This window comes from Petromyzon marinus, chromosome 17 (assembly GCF_048934315.1).
Source record: "Petromyzon marinus isolate PM22_M1 ecotype Great Lakes invasive population chromosome 17, UKy_Petmar_22M1.pri1.0, whole genome shotgun sequence".
NCBI classification, from domain to species: domain Eukaryota; kingdom Metazoa; phylum Chordata; class Hyperoartia; order Petromyzontiformes; family Petromyzontidae; genus Petromyzon; species Petromyzon marinus.
Genome location: NC_133683.1, coordinates 19233155 through 19247629, shown reverse-complemented (window position 1 = coordinate 19247629; position 14475 = coordinate 19233155). Strand labels below are relative to the sequence as shown.

The window sequence follows — 14475 nt, the reverse complement described above, 5'->3', positions numbered from 1 at the left end:
TAACCCCATCTCAAGAAATGGAACACTATGCGTAAGCTGATATTGTTTTTGTCCGCTGTGGCTCCTTTGCGTGGATGTGTCTCGGAAATGCAAGACACGTCTTTCAATCAATTACAAAACAAATGGCACTTGCATAACTACGTTTGAGTTTGTACTCGAGTACACTACCAAGTTTGTACAATTGAACAGGATTGGACGCACACGACTTAATGTTATTTCTTAAATATTGCAGCCTTGATCACTCACTTCCAACTTATTTTTTTTGCTGAAATAAAGTGTTATCTCCTTAAGGAACATGTTGTTATATTCAACAGAGCAATGCAATATAACCCAACAGTAAAAACATTCAAGTGCAGCCAAACAAGTCGCTTTGTTACAGCACACTACATAGCAATGTAAGCTTGTGAATTTTTATAATTTCTAAATTTACCTATTTTAATCAGCACAAAACTGTTAAAGAGTGGTTAAAGCCTAAGCCCACTGGAGTATTGTGTAATAAGCATGCCAAAAGAGAGATGCATTAGACCAATTACTAAGGACTGAAATATGTTGGCAAAACTACACATGCTAAAATGCTTCCAGGCACATTACAGTAAAAATAAATTGCACAACATACTACACACCATCAGAGCTAGAAAGCCGTGTATACATCTCTGATGCAGGTTTTTCTGTGCATTTTCACGTATGTTTTTTTGCAAAGTACCTTTTTGCATATGAAAATGCAAAGTGGTTTCCAATAAGTGTTTGCATGTACAGTGAGCATTAACAATTGGTTGGCATGTTGTTGTAGTATTGGTTTTCAGCACACCTGCAAAAACAAACACCCGTTCTATAGAAAACAATGAAGTGTGACAGCTAAATGGAGCACAGCAGAAAGAGATGTCAACATCAGGAGACTTGTACAGTATCACTGTATTGTTTATCGACGTGGTCATTCCGCCCCCGGTGCCGTGGTGTCAGGTGTCATACAAGACATCTCCTGTAAGTGATGTATTAAAGGAAACCCGGTTCGGTTTTTTTTCATACGCACGTAAAAGGCACGTACGTCTATCGAAGCTTGAACTGCAGTGGAATGGGGTCAGCTAATGCTCCCAACTTTGGATCGGCGCCAAAAATGTTCTCTTTAGTGTTGAGTGCGCAGGGAATTAGTGGAACGTTTAAACTCCCTACGTGGGCTTTCGTTGCGAGTCAGACATTTTGTCAAAACCCAGCGCGAGCGCTCGTTTGAAGCCAGCAGTCGTGATGGGTCACCAAATTGTTATGCCAGATGAAGCAAATGCAGTTCCATGAACAGAGCCCCATTTTTTAAGCCACCTCCAAGGGACATCTCCACAGGTGTCAAGGGCCATGCGGAGGCCAGTCCTTGCATCTCCTAAGCAATCAGTTGGCTCATTTGAGACTCCATTACACACGATCTAAATGTAGTTTACCGTCACTTAAAGAGAAAAGCCCTAACCTGCATGGCCACAGTAGCAACATAACCACTGTGCAGGTTACTAGATCACATTTGCAGACATTTTCACATTGGTATGACGACATCGACTGACATATAAGGTGTGGTGGGTCTGCTGTAAGCCAATACCAGGGGCCCACATTCTTAAGGAATGTCTTGAGCAGGTTTGATTACAGCCAAGGTTTATTCATGTTTTGCCCCATGACATCTAGGAGGGATGTGGGTCATGTGCAACTATTTTTAGCACTAAAACATGTGGTAACCCATTTGCCACTTACCCTAAGCTTGACAGGCTCTCATTTACCAAACTATTCCCTACAGCATTCACACTTACTCCAAGACAATCATTTTTTTATTGAGGAAAGATCTGACATGTACAACATGGAATGGGTTTTGTTATTTATTCTTGCATGCTACAGTCCAACATAACTTACATGAAAGGATTATGTGGTACGTTAGCAGTACAAAATGCAACATACCAATAGGTTACGTAACATTACAGTACATGAAGGGTTTTTTTTAATTTCATCTGTCTGTAGTAGAGTACCTTGAAAGTATATCAGATTTGCAATAGTGCAATACAGTACAGTATGCGGATACGAGAGTAACAACAGACTGTATTTCTGATCTTTTTTTGAATGCAGTACCTCATTCTGATAAATCAATGGCAAAAAATCTTGCTTAAAAAAGTCAAGGAACCCCACTTGCTGCTTACACAGTTACATGTAACATTTACAGCCTACCGAGTTACATAACCCTTTTTTTATGTAATGCTAAAATGTTGCCTCTTCTTCAATTGGAATACCTTTCGAAGAAGCTCATACATTTTCTGTGGGTTAAATGATATCCTGATACTCAACAAAGGCCAGGCTTTTGAATTTATACATGTTCACCTTAAATGGGGGAAATGTCACCAAACTGAGCTGTATACACTTGAAATCTAATATGCTATAATAATTATTAAAAACACAAAATGAAGAATTAAAGAAAACTAACAAAACTATAATAACAAAGCTCCGTACGGATGCAGTAAGACACTGTACAACTTCACTTGGCCGTCATCATTTGCACGAACTCTGTAAGATAAAGCAACATAGGCTTCAAATTAATGGACTGCGATGTTTAAAATGTGGGTAGTCACTATACAGTGAGGGAAAAAAGTATTTGATCCCCTGCTGATTTTGTACGTTTGCCCACTGACAAAGAAATTATCAGTCTATAATTTTAATGGTAGGTTTATTTGAACAGTGAGAGTTCATAGTTCATAGTTCCATTTATTTGGTATAGCCCTGTGAGCCATTCGGCTCTTGAATCGGGTGCAACCGCAACAAACAAAAAACAAAAACATGAACAAGAAAACATCTTAAAGTGATTATGTGACTGTGCAAACAGAAAATCCAGGAAAAAAACATCAAAATATTCCAGAAATAGCACCGTACACCAACGCTGTGTGCAAAAATCCCAGTGGGATGCAAGTCAAACAACAACAACCACAAGACAACTAAGATTAAGGCCATCAGTCTAACGCCGTACTACAATAAACAAAAACATGGCCAAACCAAAAAACATTTTCGAAATCACCAAAATAAAGCCATAAATGCAATGTAACAGTGATCATAGGGACTGTGACCGAATTTTTTACAATAAACTACATAAATAACATGTAACAACAAACCCTAGAGCCATGGCTGGCTGCATGAGTCACTCCACAACAACAGGAGCATCAGTTGGAGTATCACATTTTTCAAAGCACCTTTAAGATCAGCACACTAAATCAAAATACAGTTAATACTTTGCAGCGGTCATCCGGAGTGAAACATTTATTTTATTTTAGGCCACTGAATAGCAGTGGCAGCTAGGGGTGTACAACTCCTCTAGAGCAGTTTTGAGTGAAGATCTCATAGGTAGTGATTCAAGTTGCAGTTTATTGGCAATAGCATTCCAGACCCTGGGGGCATCAATAGCAAAAGTCCTTCCTCCGGTTTTTATACGGCAATAGGGAATGTGAAGCTGGTAACTGAGCGAAGATCTGAGGTCAAATTTGTTCTTTGAAACAGAGAGGAGATCCAGCAGGTAGTCTGCAGATTTTTTTGCAAGTACATCGTGAATAAATAAGATCTGGTGCACAAGCCGTCGAACATTAAGAGATGTTAAGTTTGACCCAATGTAGAGATCACAGTGGTGAGTTCTATATGGGCAGAATAATAAAAACATCCAGAAAAACGCATGTCAAAAATGTTATAAATTGATTTGCATTTTACTGAGGGAAATTAATATTTGACCCCTCTGCAAAACATGACTTAGTACTTGGTGGCAAAACCCTTGTTGGCAATCACAGAGGTCAGACGTTTCTTGTAGTTGGCCACCAGGTTTGCACACATCTCAGGAGGGATTTTGTCCCACTCCTCTTTGCAGATCTTCTCCAAGTCATTAAGGTTTCGAGGCTGACGTTTGGCAACTCGAACCTTCAGCTCCCTCCACAGATTTTCCATGGGATTAAGGTCTGGAGACTGGCTAGGCCACTCCAGGACCTTGGTGTGCTTCTTCTTGAGCCACTCCTTTGTTGCCTTGGACGTGTGTTGGGTCATTGTCATGCTGGAATACCCATCCACGACCCATTTTCAATGCCCTGGCTGAGGGAAGGAGGTTCTCACCCAAGATTTGACGGTACTTGGCCCCGTCCATCATCCCTTTGATGCGGTGAAGTTGTCCTGTCCCCTTAGCTGAAAAACACCCCCAAAGCATGTTTCCACCTCCATGTTTGACGGTGGGGATGGTGTTCTTGGGGTCATAGGCAGCATTCCTCTTCCTCCAAACACGGCGAGTTGAGTTGATGCATTTTGGTCTCATCTGACCACGAAACTTTCACCCAGTTGTCCTCTGAATCATTCAGATGTTCATTGGCAAACTTCAGACGGACATGTATATGTGCTTTCTTGAGCAGGGGGACCTTGCGGGCGCTGCAGGATTTCAGTCCTTCACGGCGTAGTGTGTTACCAATTGTTTTCTTGGTGACCAAGGTCCCAGCTGCCAAGAGATCATTGACAAGATCCTCCCGTGTAGTTCTGGGCTGATTCCTCACCGCTCTCATGATCATTGCAACTCCACGAGGTGAGATCTTGCATGGAGCCCCAGGCCAAGGGAGATTAACAGTTATTTTGTGTTTCTTCCATTTGCGAATAATCGCACCAACTGTTGCCACCTTCTCACCAAGCTGCTTCGAAATGGTCTTGCAGCCCATTCCAGCCTTGTGTAGGTCTACAATCTTGTCCCTGACATCCTTGGAGAGCTCTTTGGTCTTGGCCATGGTGAAGAGTTTGGAATCTGATTGATTGATTGCTTCTGTGGACAGGTGTCTTTTATACAGGCAATAAGCTGAGATTAGGAGCACTCCCTGGGAGCCAGAAATCTCTGATTGAGAGGGGGTCAAATACTTATTTCCCTCATTAAAATGAAAATCAATTTATAACATTTTTGACATGCATTTTTTCTGGATTTTCTTGTTGTTTTGCTGTCTCTCACTGTTCAAATAAACCTAACATTAAAATTATAGACCGATCATTTCTTTGTCAGTGGGCAAACGTACAAAATCAGCAGGGGATCAAATACTTTTTTTCCCTCACTGTAAGGGGGGCTTCTGCTGTCAAATTGCAGAAGCCTCCTGGCTGCTAGCTGACCAAGCGAACTTGGTGGACGTGTCAAAAATATCCCACGCTTCGTAGGTTCATGATGCAACTACAGTGCATTCCCCCAGGCTGTGGTACAGTTCCCAACACGTGCGGCCGAAAAAGGGACATGCTAATACGTGCAAGATGTGCGTAATGGATCATGACAAGTGACTATATCGACTCTGAAACAATTTGGGAGGGGGCGAAGGAGAGGTGATGTACACACGCTTACAGCAATTTTCAACAAATGGTGTTGCTGATGTTAGTGGAGTGCATGCCCAACTTGCCTTCGTAGTTGACCTGCCCGTCCCCATCGATGTCGGCTTCCCGGATCATCTCGTCAACCTCCTCGTCTGTTAGTTTCTCCCCGAGGTTCGTCATCACGTGACGCAGCTCCGCCGCGCTGATGTAGCCATTTCCGTCCTGTGCCCGGGTGCACACAGGTAACCTCACATTTGCGCTCGCAGAGACGTGCAATGCTCGGCAACATCCATTCGTGCCAATCTGAGAGAATGTTATTGATTATGTGCCAAACTGTTGACTGTCCAGAAAATCTATTTCAACAAAATGTTTCATTTAATTAGCTGCTATTCAATTCTGAATAATATTCGCAATCATTTTAATGAACACAAAATGTAATCTTAGGTCAGAGGATGTCTCGGCTACCATTTATAAATCAGGCTGCCTTGAAATGTATTTCATACTGCTAATTTTTACAAAGCTTAACGTTACCTACAGGTTTACAATTACTTTGGCTCAAGATTACCATGCCCCATGAAACCACGATTATTACAGTAATCAGGATTTATACCTTGGAAACCAGAGCAGCTGAATCAGCAGACCAACAAAACAGCATGTTAACATTAAACGCAGACAACCCCACTTAACCCCACTGTGCAGACCTTGTCGAATACTCTGAAGGCCTCTCGGATCTCCTCCTCGCTGTCTGTGTCCTTCATCTTTCTCGCCATCATCGTGAGAAACTCTGGGAAGTCAATAGTTCCATTGCCTGCGAACACAAAGCAGAGTTAAACTGCATTTCATCTTAAAATGTGGTGCCTTCCGCCTTCAAGCATTTGCTTCTCCACTTGACATTTTGCTCCTGTGCAACACTGGTGGCAAAAGGACATGTGCAAACAACGGTCTACATTTAAAACAATCGGGAACTGTGTGCAAAAAACAAACAGGTGGTCGAGGTATGCAATAACCCCACACTTTTATCCTGCATGTGAAAATGGGAGTCAATAATTGTTATTGACACTTCGCATGGGGAAAAAAGATCCGCATGTCTGCAACATGACATTGTTCAAACTACAGACCCGCAGGGTGACAGAAAGGAATGGCAGTGAGGGCTTGCCGGGCAAGGTTACTTTGTAAAAGGTTTCTCAGGGTACTAATTAGCAGCTTCAGACCAGCCGGGGTTAGTCACGAGCTCTGCTCAAACCAGGCCCCAACATGTGGTTGTACACGTGCCATCTACACTATCGCTGGTGGGGCATCTGGGGACGAACGGAGGCGTGTTTTGCTTAGGAAAGTCACCACGCCCACACACAGTTATTGATTTTCGAACATGTGGAATGTCTCTTTTTTTTTGCAGTATCCTTCATTTGAAAATATGACAAACTTCAACACCTAATGTTTGAAATGTAACAGCACATTTGAAATGTAAATTATGGTAAACAAAGTGGAAAGAAGTATAAACATGATAATTACACAAACATAAATACGAAAAACTGGACTAATAAACAGTACCATTTCATAAATGGTGCATGGTAAACACCAAGCATATGGGTAAATCGTATGGCCAGTGTTCGCAGGGCAAGGCAGCTCAAAGGCGAGGGGGGACCCAGGGTTCTGTACCATCAGCGTCCACCTCGTTGATCATGTCCTGCAGCTCCGCCTCCGTGGGGTTCTGTCCCAGCGACCTCATTACGGTGCCCAGCTCCTTGGTGGTGATGGTGCCATCGCCATCCTTGTCAAACAAGGAGAACGCCTCCTTGAACTCTGTTGACAACAAGGTAGCCATGCCATCGCTTCAGAGTGGAATGGGTGTTGTGACTCAGGGGTGGTTTGTTTGTGACATTTACCAATTTAAACTACAAAAGTACCAGAGGCAAAACTGAAAACTTACCAGCAATCTGCTCCTCAGTGAGTTGGTCTGCCTGAAGAAGAGATGAACAAACATCGGCTTACTTTAAATACAAACTTTCGCCATAATTTAATTTAGTATTTAACTGCAATTGACAATTTACTTGAGTCTTTTGAGAATAGCGTCAACGCGTTGCTGTGTTTTAAAATTCACATTTAAGCCACATCAAACTACTGTGTACTAAATAAAATCCAAGTACCGTCATTACTGTGTTAATGATTAGAACAAATTGTTCAGCTAAACGTTGTTCAACAAGTTAATTAGTAACTAAACTAAGCTAAAACCTAAAATGACAGTTTTGAAGTTATTATGTTGCAATTTGCACTGAGATATGTGAAAGTGTGGTAATCTATTACCATTGAGGTGCACACAGTACGGGACAACACAACAAGCAAAGCATCTTTAGGGACCACCAACCAGTAAATTAGGCAGCGTATGATGCACGGCAACATGTCGATAGAGTAGCTCTGTATGGTGAAGCCTTCACATAAAATACCAGCCTGCTGTATCCTGATAGGTATATCTCGCAGTACTTTGCATTGGAACCTGCACATACCATTCAATTCAATTCCCCTTTTGAGTTGCAATGAAATTCGATACTCGGCGACTACGAATGTGAATGTAATTAATTCGGTCAAGGCATCGTGGTATGTACACTGAACTGTGCTTCAGTGCTCTTTATACTCAAGAAGCGTTGTTTATACGAGGGTATACAGTAGATGGTATCCATGGGTTAAAATGAGTAGCTTTTAGGTACAGCGGCCAGACACACAAACGCACACATACGAAAGCAATTTTTTTCTCAATGACAGGAAAGGGCTTCATAGCCGAGTTACATGCCCCCACAACTGCTGTACAAAACACGTATCTTTTTTTATAATTAACTTTTTGACAGCATTATATGACGCGTAAGTGCTTTGCAATTCTGTCAATTAAACTTTAGCTTGTCATTTTTTTTCAATTTAACCGTTTAGTTTACGTAAGTCCATGAAAACGTGGTACTTGGAACCAGTAAAATCCTTCCCATCCCAGAAGCAACAAGAGTGCCTTGAAAATATAATTGAGCGTTGCAAATCACCGCAATAACCAGAATTAAGTTTATTTTTAAGTAAACCAAATAAAGGCATGCAGCTTGCAGCACCACACTGACAAACAACGGTTACAACTTACGCTTGTGGTGTCCTTAATTTTTATGCAAAGTGGGAAATCGGGGTGACAGTAGCAACAAAGCATGGCAGTTCGTTATGACTTAAAAATGTTTAATAATGTTACTTATTATAATAAGGCTCACTTTATACTTTGCCGATCCCGAAAACCCCAAAAAACAAAAGAACTAAAAAAAAATCCCCAAAAGGTGGCTTCATAACGACTCGAGGCACTGAAATGCATACGTGCTGTGGGTGCGCAGACTGGCAGGCGTGGTGGTTGGGCGGGAGGTTGGTTGGCTGCATTAGGTTAATGAATTTGTCTAATAACTCTTGGGCTTCGGTTTTTTTTGTTGCTTTAAGATTTTATTAAGTGCGTGCTAGCCGCTCTGGCAGATAACAGATTCCTTGGTTCTGGGCCAGGAGGCCCTCAATTTTGGGCCCACATTCGAGAGGGCTTGGCCACAGGCTGGCAACCGGCCAGGTGGCGCATCCAATTTGAAAGCGTAATGAATTCGCGTCACTTGATTTACAGAGCCATTAACATCCACATCTATATATTTTTAAAATACATATTTGTTATCATTTTATCACTTTTAGTATCCATTTTTTGCAATTGCGCTCGTCCGCGCTCACGTAACCGTCGTTTTTTTTGGGGATGTCTCAAAATTGGAGCGGTTAAGATGACATTTGCCAGTTCAGTTTGCCATCTCCCATATATATTTTACTTTTAAAATAGTATATTTGACTTTCCTTCCCCCTGTGTTTTAATGTTACCGTCATTTGTTGCATTAAACAGGGCAGAAGGGAGGGAAAAAAACGCCCGATCGCAATTACGTCAACGTACGGTTTAAAAAAAAAGGGACGTGGCTAAATAAATAAAATACTATCTAACCAAAACGCAACCACGTACTGTGTATAAATATATACGCATAACGCTGCATATACACACACACACGCAAACACACACTGCACATCGTACATGAATCGTGTTAATATCCGAGCGAGGGATGGCAGTTGCACCGATGCAACAAGCATCGTGATCGATAACATCCACCAACAACAGTATCGTAAGTAAAAAAAAATATTTAATCCCAACACGATCGTACGTCCAAGTAAAACCTAGAAAAATAAACCGTTCAGCAAACAAATTAAACCCGAAAAAACACACACGCGAACACGAACTTTAAAACGGCACCGACTTTACCCCCCCCCCCCATAAGCAAACAAGAACGTTTCACATACAACACCATATATGTGTAAATGTAATATAGTAGTTGTTCGTGGCAATAGAAATGAATGGCGGCGCGGGGTGTTGAAGAGGCGAAGTGGCGGTGCGGGTTAGCTGCTGGCGTAGCCTCTTACCATGCCTGCCGCTGCTGCTGCTGCTTGTGCTGTCTCTCGCTCGCTACTGCTGTAGCCGCTTGCTTAGAACTACTACGACTGCTGCTGCTGCTACTACTACTGCCGCTTGCTCCTCTTGCTTGCTGCTGCTGCTGTAGCCGGGGCCGCACGAACGCGAGAGTTGTCGATTCTCGTCTCCTCCTCTTCCTCCCCCTGCCCTGCCTCGCCTCTCTCCCTCCCTCTCCTATGGGCTCCCTCGCTCGCTCCGCCGAGGTGTCTCGTGCGCCACCCACCGTTCTCTCTCGCTCGCCCGCACCCACAGCTCCACCACAGCTCGCACCCACAGCTCCACCCCAGCTCGCACCCACAGCGCCACCCCAGCTCGCACCCACAGCTCCACCCCAGCCCGCACTGCTGCTGCGGCTCCTGCTGCCACCGCCGAGGGCGCGCGCGTGGTGGGGACCCACGGCCACCACCTGACCGAGTTATATGTCACAATAATAAAGTGTTAAAGCTTTCGTGACTGCATAAAATTACTCATTGTTTTTTTTTTCGGTAAAGTCACGTATGTAGAAATACAATAAAATGATATTAACCATTGAGTGTATGTCACAATCTTTAATTAGACTGTAAGATTTCGATTTAAAGCTTTCGTGACTGCAGGGATTCATCTTCTTGGTTCTTTCGGTAAAGTCACGTAGAATTGAAATAAAATATGAATAAATAATATAATTTTTTATTATGTTTTATTATTTTATTTCCATTCTACGTGACTTTACCGAAAGAATCAAGAAGATAGACTGTAAGAATCCGATGAGCTGGTAAGCTCTTTTTCACAGATGTCCAGTATTTTCAAAGATGTCCAGTATGTTAGCACTTTTTCAGAAGTTTTGGAACACCCATTGCTGGAAGCAGAAATAACCTGGCTGAGAAGGATTATGGCAGTACCGATATTACAAAAGGAAATGAGACGAAAGGAAAAAGCTGGGCCAGCAACAGACTTTAGTGCACCACGCTGATCAATACCGGTCAGGTATATATGTATATTGAACTTATGTCGCATCGTACACATCCAACAGTGCTAATCGGAGGTGCGGCTAATCGGAGGTCAGTGCGATTGAAAGGCGGAAGGAAGGTGAACGTGGGAGCAGAAAATGTTTTAGTACAATAAAGAGTTTAGCTTCAGTGCCCTCTGCTGCCCATCACCAAGCCCTGAAGTCTTTAATGATCTGATGGGCATGGAGCTCACCCATTGAAGCACTGTCCGGGCTCAAGCCTGCTTAGTTTCTGAGAACTGACAGGCACATTCTAGGGCGATTTGGTCACAGACACAAGCAATTCAAGTTCGATTTTGTTCGTGTTTAGAAAACTGTTTTATTGATTTATTTATATAACTCGGTACGTAGTGATAATGATGATGGCCACAATCATTATCATTATTGTGAAGATAATCATGATCATTCTTATGATGATCTCTTTGCAATCTTTCTGAAACAAACGTGGACCCATGTGAGCACACTTACCGACGACGAAGTGACGAGAGAAAGTGGTGAATTGGGGGTGGAGTGGGGGGGGGCGCAAGGAGGGGTTGATTTTTTTGTTTTTGCGCGGCAAAAAGCGCGCTTCGCGAGCCCGAGTGGCCGCCGGGGAGCGTGTTCCACCACGCGCCGGTTATAACGTGGGCGAGGGTGGTGCCGGTTATAACGTGGGCGAGGGTGGCGCCGATTATAACGTGGGCGAGGGTGGCGCCGATTATAACGTGGGCGAGGGTGGCCCGGGTTATAACGCGGGCAAAGCAGCGCGCAAGTCAGCGGCCGCCAGTTAAAATACATTTGGTGGAATTGTATTTGGTGCCTAAGACAATTTGTTTTAATATAAATGTTATACATGGACCTACTTACATTTTGGAATGAGTGATTTTTTATCGACCTCATGTGGCAATTTAAAACGGTTAACCTCCATCAATGAGTTGTGTGCAACGTTTTACTTTGCTCACGCTCGCCTCATGTCCGATGGGTTTTTTTAACAATTATCCCCCATGATCATGGCACGTTCATCGCTGCGGTGTTTGTGTTGTTTTTCTTACTGTCAACTTACTATGAATGTCAGATCACCTTTGCAACAAAAAAAAACAATCCTCAATGTTGTCTCACTTCGTTCAAATGACTGCACCCCAGTCGATTTGCATACACCTACACAATACATAGTTACAGTTCATGTCGTCTTGGTGGCGTTCGGAGGAACGCATGTTGCACAGCAAAAGTTAAACTTTTGTTCGGTATTTTCACGAGCGCAGATGTTATGTCATATCCCGTAAAGCAACGGCCACGTGCAGTAACAAACAGGAGTCGAACCTGGGTGAGTGAAGCAGTGTTGTTGTCAGATCCGGAATGGAAACATACCAGGTTAAAAACCAACCCAAAATGCCCCTTTATGAGATCCTTAACTGACGTGTTTTGATAAAACTATGCTTTCAAATGTACCAGACATTGACGAAACAACCTTAAAACTATATACAAATATATGCACCCCACCAAGAAAATATACTGACCATGATGAGGTTAAGGGATTTAAAACACCACACTTTCAACGTGTTCACACAAAAAATAATTAAATAAGTCTGGGGAAACCGTTATACTTGGGAGGTAAACCCGAATATAATCTGTCATAGCTACCTCTTAAGCCTTCAAGCTGAGAAATAAGACATTCTAGCAAACAGAAGCCGGACATTTCTAAAGACGAGGGGAGAGGTGGTGGGGTCCACCTACGGTTTAAATCACATTTAAATTAAGTACAATAAACAGCGTTGGTATTTGTCGTCGCTACGATTGTATTTTAGCGCACGCACGTGTGTCTGTGTAGTATAAGTCGTTATTTACACACAAGCTGTGTGTGTGGAGCATCAAAGAAGGAGGGGATGGAGGCCGCGTCTGCAATGTGCCAAAGTGCTGGCGACCTTAAATACATGATATACTCGCAAGCTTTCTCGATGTCACTCACTCTTATATATCATTATATTATTATGCGACGCATTGCCCACATAGTGAACATTCCATACATAGCAGTCTTATTCCGCGTGCGCAGCATACGTTGATATGAATCGTTCCATCCGCAACATGGTGCATTGTTTATGCATTTAAGGTCGTACGTTATTTGCCCAGAATAACCGCGTAACGTATATACGCTGCATAGGATACTCTATATATTATAGAATGTAATAACACCTTACATTGGTGTACAGTACTACGTCTAATATGTGTGTATATCGAGATTGATGTGGTATGTGTCGCTTGATTGCTGTGTAGCGGATGTGTTGTTATATTGCAATGGATACAGAGCGAATTACTTATGCAGGATGTCATGGACTACAATTTGAAACCTTTCTGCTAGTATTGTGCAGTTTGTTTGCAAGTTTACTTTGCCTATTCCGGTTCAGATAATCGCCCCTAGCCCATCGTTGCAGCCCAAAACAAATCACGAGGTCGTCACGTGGATGGCAAGGGATGAGATGAAGGAATATTACATACAATACACTTCAACAACAACACGACACACGTGCAGGACACCTCCATTCCACTTTCAATCTCACAATGGATAACTAAATGACAATAGGAACAATTAAGCAAATTAATTGTTTCGTGGTCAATTTGACGATGATGTGTGCTGTGTGCAACGTTTGTGCAATATAATTGGCAACAGTTCTCACTCGCTGCTGCGAGGCAATTAAACCCCTGCAGCCACTAATGGGGCTTTGAACAGAACTTGAATCTTAAATAAACTTGAAGAGAAGTGGCACCTCAATCAGGGCCAATGCGAGATACGAGTTAGAGCCAACCCCGGTGCGATTCGGTTTCCCGACTTCATTCTGTACGTGCACGTGCGCTAATTTCTGTACAGGTGTGATACATTGCAGCTATAAAACGTTACGTAATTTTCTCTGCTAATGTGATCATCAATATCACATGGTCATTCCATATCACGATTACAAACCACGTGGCATACAACAGGTTTCGTGTATGCATTGGATTTCAATAAATTCTGTGCAGTCATTAACGTTTTATAAAGAATTTCATGGCTTCATTTAAAAAGCAATAGCCCATTTCAACGACAATTTTCTTACAATAAATCAATTGGGTAACCTGCACAAGATAAAATGTGCAGTGGAATGATTGGCGTGGTGAACGGTGCATTTAAACAAAATATCAAACCGTTGATGTAAATTTATATTTGTATAAGACATGCTTATGAGCATAATTTTCCCTTGTTTAAATATCTATATTAAGTGCGTCGTACTTGTGACAATCGTGCTCAAGTCTTACATGGGGCCGTCAGAAAATTAATGGGCTCTGGCTCATGAATTAATGTTGCTACTTAGTCGGTCGTGGCCAATGCGGCATATATCTGCAGCTGTTATTTTAATACACGAATGCGTTATCAACGTTCAGCTTGCCTCTGCTGTGGACGTGACAACGTGCCACTCAATTAGTGATGACTCGATCGTCGGGAAATCATTTCGACAAGGTGTCCTCATACCAACAACACATTTGAACTGCATAATGAGGTCAGGAATTTCATCCTTTTGCAAGTGTGCGTTAAAGGCCCGGGGCGCGCGCATATGTACATGGTGTTTTAGCGCCCCCTGCCACACGGGGTTGGTATGTTTGTAGAATGTGTTAGTGTGAAATGCTCCGTATTATCAAATTGCTGTTCAAGTTT

The 14475-nt window shown here is 42.6% G+C and overlaps 2 protein-coding genes across 4 annotated transcripts in view; one reads left to right on the top strand and one right to left on the bottom strand.

Moving 5' to 3' along the window:
* LOC116943207 (epithelial cell adhesion molecule-like) overlaps positions 1-14475 on the top strand; it is a 40491-nt gene that overhangs the window by 8922 nt on the left and 17094 nt on the right. The gene's annotated exons all lie outside the window — the stretch shown is intronic.
* On the bottom strand, positions 1841-9985 carry LOC116943208 (calmodulin-1). Of its 2 annotated transcripts, XM_032955879.2 has the most exons (7): positions 9781-9973; positions 8441-8452; positions 7253-7283; positions 6982-7125; positions 6024-6130; positions 5409-5544; positions 1841-2529 (listed from the first exon to the last, which is right to left on the bottom strand). In XM_032955879.2, the coding sequence occupies exons 1-7, from the start codon at positions 9781-9783 to the stop codon at positions 2501-2503; spliced, it is 462 nt and encodes a 153-aa protein (XP_032811770.1). In that variant the 5' UTR covers positions 9784-9973; the 3' UTR covers positions 1841-2500. The 2 variants fall into 2 exon arrangements, with proteins under 2 accessions (XP_032811770.1, XP_032811771.1); XM_032955880.2 differs by lacking the exon at positions 8441-8452 and having other exon boundaries at positions 9781-9985.